The sequence below is a fragment of the Pungitius pungitius genome, chromosome 15 (assembly GCF_949316345.1).
Source record: "Pungitius pungitius chromosome 15, fPunPun2.1, whole genome shotgun sequence".
Classification (NCBI taxonomy): domain Eukaryota; kingdom Metazoa; phylum Chordata; class Actinopteri; order Perciformes; family Gasterosteidae; genus Pungitius; species Pungitius pungitius.
The window spans coordinates 18,416,944-18,426,325 of record NC_084914.1 but is presented as its reverse complement, the minus strand read 5'-3'; the positions used below and the strand labels follow the sequence as shown (position 1 = coordinate 18,426,325).

Below are 9,382 nucleotides of genomic sequence, written 5' to 3'. Positions count from 1 at the left end.
TACCTTAAATAGATGCAATCATTTTATCCAGAATCCAGATGTATAGTTTGTGTTGTGGTAGTTTTTTTTTGAAGGCAAATGCTTCCTTGGTATGTTTCCTTCAGTCCCACATTCCTTGGATGCTCTCCTGTCCCAGGGGACAATAGCGCTGAGGGATATTTCATAAATGCAAAAGGGTTTATCCACTTATGGCCGGAAACTTTGGGGTTTGGGGCTATTTTTTTAATAATAAATGCAAAAATCCTTGAAATGTTTTTTTTTTAAAGGGCGTGTATATAATTAAAAAAAAACACAAAGTAAGAAGAAAAGAGAATATGTAGGGTGTGGGATGCAGAAAAAAGCACCGGCACATTTTTTGTATTTAACCTTTGTTTAGCCGAGATAATCCCAATGAGAATTTGAATCGCTGTGGTACATTCTAAAAGTTTCACAAAACCACCACATGAAAACACAAAGCAGACTTAAAGAGTACAACAGCAAAACATTAAAAACCTTAGTTCATTTAACAATAACAAACTAATTGCATCAACCAAGTATTCACCCAGTCTCAAATAGTTCTTAAATCTTTAATGCATCTAAAATAATCTAAACTTGAAATTAGGTTATAGTTTTGGTTCTAATGGTACATCATATGCACACTGCAAAGACGGAACCCAAATCAAGTGGGTCATAAAGTGATGATTAATTACTGAGAGGGACTTTTTTTTATTAGATTCCTGCACAGTCTGCCTTTAATGATGTGTATTAGTATTGCGTCATAACAGGCTAGATTGTTCCGTCTCAAGTGTTGATGTTGATGTTGTTGAAGTTTAGAAGGACATGAGCAAGTTTCCTGCTGAGCTAAAACTAAGAAGAGATCTTGAATAAACCTCTTGGATCCGTCGTCAAGGCAACGCGGCCTCAAGCTGTTTGGCTTTCACAGACACTCAGTGGACTACATGAGAGGCACAAGCAGGATTCAACTGTTTGGTTCAGTGTGGGTGTAACCACTCCCCCATCAGCATGCCGGCCAGTAGGAGGGATCAGTAGGCAGAACGAGGCGGAACCGTGAACCGTCCCCCAGTTCCCCCATTTGAGGCTCCCAGACTCTCTGTCCAGTTCACCGGAAAACAACCAGCTAGTCTGAGCAGCATAAAGCCAGAGGAGCATCTCATCTACAGCTACTTCTGCAGGCTTAGAGGCAGCCCTGACATCATCCGGCATTCAAGGAGGTTTTGAGTTGTTTCAACATGGCATCTTTAAAAAATGTGCTTTACCTGGGAGTCTGTTTGTCTGCTTGGACCGTCACTACTGCAGGTAAAAGAACATGATAAATTGATCGATAGATAAGTAGATGGATGCATGGATGGATAGATAGATAGATAAATGGTGTAGGAGTAGGTTTTTGCATGTAGAGCATCATGCTTCCTCCACTGGAACATGTCTCTGGAAGGCACATCTCGGTTCCTATGGCTTGCTGCATTGTGGAGGGCACTTGATTCATGTTTCTCTACTGGGAGGGCACCCTGGAGAGAAGGTACTCCTGTTATTGCACTTGAAATTCTTGAGGGAACGTCTTTATGTCTTGTCCACTGGAAGGAAACTCTTGAAGGTGTTCTACACTGGAGGGGCACCCAAAGGCTGCGTTTTCTCCACCAGATGGGAAACATGTAAAGCCCTTCATCAAATGTTGTCCACTGGGAGGGCACCCACAGCATCATGATGTCTCTACAGGGGCCTGTGCGGATACATGTTACCGTATTTCAGGCTACACATACGTCAGGCTTGGCTAAACAGTCACCAATAATATAGAGCAATGCTGCAAGTTCGAATTTGAAAAAAAGAGTCAAGTTCTGTCCCCACCCCAAACCACCAGTGTTTTATCCTTCTGACGTTGTATTAGACTTTGTTTGATTGTCAGACTTGAGTCTCCGCTGCCACGGCAACCATAGGTCATCTTAAACGTTATTTAGCTCGTCACATATTCTAATACGCTGTATTTTACCACAATCAGATATATAATAGACAGAGAAGAGCTATTTACCTCGGAAGATACCACTTGTTTTTTTCTGTTCAGTAGTACACATTTGGTTATGAGACATAAAAGACAAATGCAATAAAATTCCAGGTGTGAACACTGCAGATGAAATCCATGTGAGACGTTTATTCATACTGGAAACTAATGTTGAAGTAGTGAAGTTGTCATGTATTAAGTCTGGACATATTGTTCAACCAAGGCTCTTAAAAAATAACCTGCACAGTTGCGAAATTCTTCAGTTGACCTGTAATCAGTAAATGTGGCATGATGGAATTTAGCTAATCATGACGCAGCGTTTTTCTCAAGACGTGTGGAAAAGATGAAGCAAGGAATGAGTCAAAGCAAATGTTCCACAACATGTTTTTGACAATGCAACAAACGAACGTTATGAGAACAAAATGTCACAGGAAGGTGCGGGACACCCAGTATCTCAAACTTTAGAAGTTGGTCACTAGCTGGTCTTCTGGCTCATTTATTGTCTGTTTATAAGAAAGAGGAGCAAGGGGAGGTGGGATCAGGGTTTTCTCCAACACATCCATCGAAGTGGATGTGAATTGTTTGTGTTGTGATACTTCACTAGAAAAACAAATCCAGGAAAGAAGATCACAAAGATCCAAATGAATGTTGTGTTTCCAAAGATGAGAACGTTTTGCCGAAAGCAGAGAACGTGCGCTGGGTGTCTGTGGACTTTAAAATCATCGTCACCTGGACTGTCAAGCCTTCTGCTTACAAATACACTGTGTCGTACTATAGGTAAGTCCACACACACACACACACACAATGCATCTCTTATTCAGAATTTTTACATGTTTTGGACATTGGACAATTTTACAAAATACAATAGCACTTATATTGTATTAAAGTACACTTTACATTGCGGTCCCGTTACACTTCTTGCTCATTATTTTAAAACATTGTGTTGTGACCCAAAAAGACATTGCACCCTAGAATTGTTCTGCTTGGACTAGACAATAATTCTTTTTAAACCAATGCTACTTTAGATGCTCCACAAAACAATGGATGATATAAGGGTTTTTCATCATTGTGTTAAAACTTAGTTTTACTTTTGAGGGGTACAGACCTCAGGCTGTTTGATGCGGTCTAAAAAGATGGTAGAAATACTCCCTCCTTTATTTCAATGAGACCACAATGTGCTCGCAGTAGTGGACCCACACTGAGGGCTTTGAGGAAAAAGGCAGGCTTGTTTGGATTGTGTTGAACTTCACTTGATCTTTCCAATAACACAAAGCCATTTCTACAGAGGCCTTCCTGAGGGCCTTGTGAGATTCCTTTTATTTTAAAAGTCTGATCCAAGTTACTTCTCTCCAAAGCTTATGACAGAAGACGAGGCGAAAAGTTTTGCCAGGACCAATTTTAATTTATTTTCTGTGTGAAAACATGTGGGGAAAAAATGGTTGTTGCAATACTTATTCTGGCCACAGGAGGCCGAAGTGCTCCACCAACCGAGTTTCTTCAGTTTATGCAGCTTCAAAAGATTCTCCCGATGTAACCTTTTCATTCAGTAAGTCATGAACACAAGAGAGGAAATAGGTTTGATAGGATTTTTCCAAAGGTTTTAATATATTTAAGGTATTCCTTCCATTTGTTATCTATTCGGAATGTAATGCAAGCTGTACTGTGCTACATGTCAGCAACAGAAAGCATCATTAAGTCTGTGCCTTTGTCTCGTGTCATTGTTCTCCTGTCTTTCTGTGTTTTTGTGTCTATCAGTGAGGGCATGGACTGGAATCAGAGTCCACAATGCTTTGCAATGTCACATTCAGAATGTGATCTGACCAACGAGCTGCGGCCCTGGGACAGGTAGGACCTCCCTGTCACTTCGAGCCCTGAATAATTGCTCTGTAACGTTTCATTGGAGCTTATCTCTTAGGTGGGTTCCCTAAGTAAGTTACATAACCTCTTACTCCTTCTCGTTTCTATAAACTGGCTTTAACATCATCATCCTTATTTAATTTGAGGAAAATCTTGTCTTTTAGAATAATCTCAGTATATTGGTAGTATAGTAACTGAGACTTCTGACCTTTGGCCTCGTTTTACAACAACAACTCCAAACAGTATGCATGTTGAATGTATGTTACTTATATCCCGCCCATAATGATGTATTTGTGATTGACAGGACCTACATTGTAAAGATCCAAACAGAGCCTGATATTGATGACTATGATAATAACCATGACGTGGGGGGGTTCCCTTACACTGAATCCACTCCCTTCAACCCCTATAGAGACAGTAGGTATTGCATGCACAAGCAAAAAAACACATGATCCATAATTCAGAGGTGTGACAACCCAGTCTCAAAAAAAGGCGTGAAATGGCTCCTTTGGTCCACCGTAATAGACGTAGTCGTGTTACGTTTTCCCCCAAAATAACATTACCATGTTACGTTTCTTTTGGCCAATTCATTTGCATTGCTTTGCAAATAGGTCACGTGACTATCAGGTTTCCCGTTAGCGAAAAGAAAATCATGGCGGACGGTCGGCATATTATCTGTGAAAAAGACTATATTTTAAGAAAGCATCAGCATCTGTATGCATTTCGATGGCATTTCTAGCGAGAAGTATGCGTTATTCTTTCATAATCTTCTATCAGAGACTGTAGAAGACCTTCCGTTTATTGGTTTCTGTGGAGATTTGAGTGTCTCTTTGGGAATGAGTGGCTACGCAACGCCTTTAACGGCGCATTATTAAAAAAAAGCACTTCCGGTGGGGGCGTTACCGTAAAGGGGCGTTCAGGCTTAAAGCCACTAATCGCCAAACAAAACAAACACAAAGCAACTGTATCACATTATGACTTTTTAAACATAAATTGCCTTATTTTTATGAGTTTTCAATGAAAGAATTCCCATAATTCCCGGGGGCTTCACCCTCAGAGCGGAGCGTCATTTCTCGCTCCACACGTCTCCTCCTTCTACTGACCAGGAAAGCGTGCGCTCGATCCCACGTGGGTCTGGCTCGATTCCATTGGCTCTGACGATTCCATAGAGAGGCGGGACTTATCATTTTGCTGGCAAACGGTGAGATATGAGCTGCCGCCCTGTGTGTGAAGTGGCCGTGAGGCCTCCACTAAAGCCTCTCTTTATTTGTTCTGCTTTACTCAATCAAAGTAAAACCTTTACAGATATACTGTCCACACACTAGGCTAACATAACGGAGACTTCCAGGCTTCGTCCTTTAGGTTTTATGGGGGTAAAGCCCCTGTAAGTACGGAGCCATTTCACGCCTTTTTTTGAGACTGGGTTGGGTGTGAATGAGCAGCCTGTAATTATATGAGCTACAGTATATCAGCTAGTTTCTTTATGACGTATGACATAAAGTAGAAACTGAGTTTCCTTTTGCTTTCATAAATATGACAGTTTTAGTGTGTAAATGCCCAGCAGTGTACGGTCCAGGGGCCCCTATCGGGCCACTTGGTAGATGGTTCGATTAGTCTATCCAGGGCCGGCTTTTCTATGTTTTGTTATGTTTGCCAAAATTCCACTTCTACTCTTCACCTTAGTGGCTATTTTGATTGTTAATTTTGCCTATTTAATTATTGCTGGAGGAGAGACACGTTGACCCGACATGAGTAAACATGATCTCATCATCTCTTCAGCTAACATCAGTGCAGCGAATTTCACCATAAAGGCCGTGGATGAGAGCACCGTTCTTGTCAACATCACAGACCTTCTGAGTGCTTTTCATGACGGCAAGAAGCAGTTCACCCTCAGAGACATTTTCAAGAATGACCTCAAGTATAAGATCAGCTACCATCAGTTTGGAAACACAGGCAAGGTACAGTATCGGAAGGTACAGAGCCGCGACACTGATTTTGTGAAGACTAGTCGTGAAAATGACTAACGGTGACTCAAGGGTCCTGTATGAAACTTCAAGCTTGCCTTTGAGACCCACAGACAGCAGGAGGCTCCTCCAAGGTCAACCAAAGTATAAAACAAGGAGATAATGTGTGAATGTGCCAAGGTTAATACTCAAATGGAGAACCTCCAGAAGCTTATTGGAAGTACTCACTGCTGTGATGTCTCAAAAACAAGAGATTTTCAATTTTCATTTTAGATTTGAAATATATATAAATGTGTTCATGAAATCAGAAATGACTAAATGTCTGAATGGTGTGTTAGATAGATGTCAAATTGAGTGGCACTAATGTTTCCTTCTTACCCGGTAGAGAGACATCATATCTGACTCCAGTACAGCAGAGGTGTCAAAGCTGGATGCAGGACAGAGATACTGCTTCATGGTGGCAGCTTTCATCTCCTCCAGACCGAAAAGCACCCAGCGGGGAGCCTGGAGCATCCAGCAGTGTACTCCCGAAGAGAGCAGCATCCTGCAAGGTGCACACACTGTGTATACACCACACCACCACCCACATGGCCAAATGCCCACAGTGCTCCTCTGGGATCGGTATTAAAACACAAGACCTACATTTAGAGTATGTCTGAAACACACAGATGTTTACCAAGCACTCCAATGTAAACCCATCTGCGTCATTGTTAGACTGTCAGAGTAAGGCAAGATGGTCTTGGGAAGATTATTCTTCTAGTATTCTAGTTTGAAACCCTCACAGGCCCTTCCATGTAAAGCCAAAGGTCAACATTTAGCTTCACTGACACATTCACGCTAGACGCGGGAGGGGAACCTACAGCTTCATAGACGAAAAGCTTATGGAAATCTTTATTTGGAAAGGAGAAAGTAACAATTATATTTCTCTATGAAGATCACTTTAAATCAGGGCCCTCAGCCATCATGTGGGCAAAGACTGGATCAGGGTCCCCACCAGAGTTCCTGAAGGGAAACCAGCATGGGTTCCAATTCCTGGAAACGAAAGAATGCACATGTTAGGGTGGGTGGGGTGATGACTCGTAAGTCCTGCTTGTGGCTTTCTTGGATAAGAACTTTATTGTCTGAGTAATGAGAGATTGCTCAAGTTGACATACTTTGTGGTCCAGCCTGTGAGTCCATCCTGTAGCCCCACATGATGTGCTCACAACACCCTTCTCATCCCCAAAACACTGCATATCCCTCTAGCCTACAGGAATTTCCATTCTGGAACTAGGTGACAAATTGAAGAGAAAACTTTCTCTTCAATTTGGGGTTCTTCCATGTCCTTGACGCTACAGGGTGGACGCTGTCTATTATGTTAAATCTACGAGTTTACAGCAGTCAGAAAATGGCTCTAATTCAGTCATTTTGGATCTTAACTTGAAACGTACAATGCCGTTAGTTAGCAGTGAACACCCAGTAGTAGAGGGGACATGCTGCCCCCCAGTGGTTTGGAGGCTATGGCCAGATCTTACACGGACTAACTGTGACTCTCACTGTGTTGCCAGAGCTAACCCTTGGAGCGTGGGTCTGTGCAGTCTTCATCCTGCTCACAGTCCTCGCCATCGTCATTACGGTGACCTTCCTCTGCTGCAGATGCTACAGACAAAAAAACACATCTCAGTCATCAGCACCTGTGTAGTGTGTGTGCATATGTGACTGTGACTGTGTGTGTGTGAGTGTGTGATTGTCTTACAAAGGAGCTGGTTTCTCTACTCTGGCCTTTCTGTTTGTAATAAACCTGGTTTTACGTGGTTATGCTCTTTTTTTGTGCAGCTTGCTCGGAAGATTTCAGGCACACTGCATTATGAGCAACAACGGTGTATTTCTGGCCTTCATTATTTGTGTGTGAATGACCAATGTGGACAAATAGCACATTTACACCAAAAGCGAGGCAAATTATTTGCTATTAGATTCCATGTCAAGTCACAGACACAAATCGTTGCGGATAAAGCAGATTTTCAACAGGCGGCGCAAGATGCGAAGAAGCGAAGCGAATATATCGCCTCATAAAAAAAAATTTGAGAAAGCCAATCAGCGTTGAGATGCTGCGCTCTTCCTGCAGTGCAAGCGTGAATCTACTTAACGAAAGAGCCGCTCACCGGAGACAGGCGCGGCGCAGCTGAGACTGAACGCCTGTAAGTTACATGGTGTCTAACCAAGAGATGCAGGCGCCACAAAAGGTCACTAAACTGGCTACTAGTTAGCCTGAAGTATAGCGCTGGAAGCGGCGGTCATCTAGACGCACTCGATGAAATTCACGAGCTTGTGGGGAGATGGATGATGTCATGAACCCAAACGCGACAGCGTTTTCAGTTGCAACTACTGTGTAATTACCACAAAAAGTACACAACAGAAATAGTGGTTATTTCTCTGGTGGATGGCGGAAATGCTAACCACGTTTAAAGAGACGCCGAGACAAGCCACCCCCCCTTTCAGGAGCGAATGAGGTGAAATAGCTATAACTAGTCGGGTGAGTAAACTTGTTTTGGTGTGGCTCTAGCCCATTGGCTGCCCTAGGCGATAGTAATATTTGCTCCCCCACCTTTCACCTAGGCCCACTTTGAATATATCCATTCCACATCATTCTGTACTACAGGCAATATAATGGTCTCAGAACATTTTCATTTTTATTAACTTTAAGAACAACAAATGAATTATCTATTAGCTACCTGGCTTTATGTGTCCCTTCATACATTCTGCGCTGTCCCTGCCAAATAAATACAAATAAGATTTAAAAGATGAATTAGGCTGAATTAGGCGATGCCGCCGGAGCCCCCGGCGCCCCACGGCAAGCTGCCGGAGCCCAGAGAGCCCGACGCATGGCCGCCGTCCCGGCCAACCCCCCGAGTTCCCTTGGCGGACCATCGTCGTTGGGTCCCCACCCTCCTGCCCCTTGTCTGCTTTGCCCCTGGTTCCGCCCTCCTCTTAGGGCCATCTGGAATATGGCCTTTGAGGGGGGGGATTCTGTCACGTTTTGGGTTCATGTCTTGTTTTATTTTGTAGTTTTCATGTCTCTTGTGTCCCTGGGGTAACTTCACTTCCTGCCTTGTCCTGTCTTCCCCTGTGATTGTCTGCATAAGTGATTGTTTGAATAAGATGTCCTTATTATGTTAAACTGTTGGAAAAAATGTATTCAACTGCAAACTACTAATCTGTGTTTAATACCTTTTTTTGCATTGAATCGAACTGGGAAAAAAAAACAGCGGCCACTGTATTGAACGTCTTGTACATCTCTTACTTTGTTCATTCTGTTAACATGACATATTGCATTCTGTCCATCTGGGTCAGGCATTGTCCTCTCCAGTTCTTTCCCTCTCCCCTTTGAAGGGTTTTATCCTTCTGGGGAGCTTTTTCCTGTGTCGATTCTAGAGTTTCCACGACAAAGGTTTGTCGCATGTTTACGGATTTTGTGCACATGCGCTCTGATGAAATGATAATTTGTGATTTTCAGACTGTACAAAATAAATTGAATAAAAAAAATGAAAACACAACTCACATGACTGATGTGTCAAGGTGAGATGTTCTT

General features: G+C 42.7%; 1 protein-coding gene across 2 annotated transcripts; it reads left to right on the top strand.

Moving 5' to 3' along the window:
- Positions 1-1,020: 1,020 nt before the first annotated feature.
- Positions 1,021-7,609, top strand: LOC119209288 (tissue factor-like). 2 transcript variants are annotated; one of them, XM_037458501.2, is made up of 7 exons: positions 1,021-1,296; positions 2,598-2,770; positions 3,749-3,838; positions 4,155-4,267; positions 5,630-5,808; positions 6,200-6,365; positions 7,362-7,609. In XM_037458501.2, exons 1-7 carry the CDS (start codon positions 1,246-1,248, stop codon positions 7,493-7,495), a joined length of 906 nt encoding a protein of 301 aa, XP_037314398.1. In that variant the 5' UTR covers positions 1,021-1,245; the 3' UTR covers positions 7,496-7,609. The 2 variants fall into 2 exon arrangements, with proteins under 2 accessions (XP_037314398.1, XP_037314399.2); XM_037458502.2 differs by having other exon boundaries at positions 1,030-1,296; positions 2,656-2,770.
- Positions 7,610-9,382: the final 1,773 nt, after the last annotated feature.

Coding starts and splice junctions, on each gene's coding strand:
- LOC119209288 (XM_037458501.2), top strand. CDS start 1,246: ATGTGCTTTACCTGGGAGTCTGTTTGTCTGCTTGGACCGTCACTACTG. Junction 2,771..3,748: donor TACACTGTGTCGTACTATAG/GTAAGTCCACAC, acceptor TGTGTCTATCAG/TGAGGGCATGGACTGGAATC. Junction 6,366..7,361: donor AGAGAGCAGCATCCTGCAAG/GTGCACACACTG, acceptor CTGTGTTGCCAG/AGCTAACCCTTGGAGCGTGG.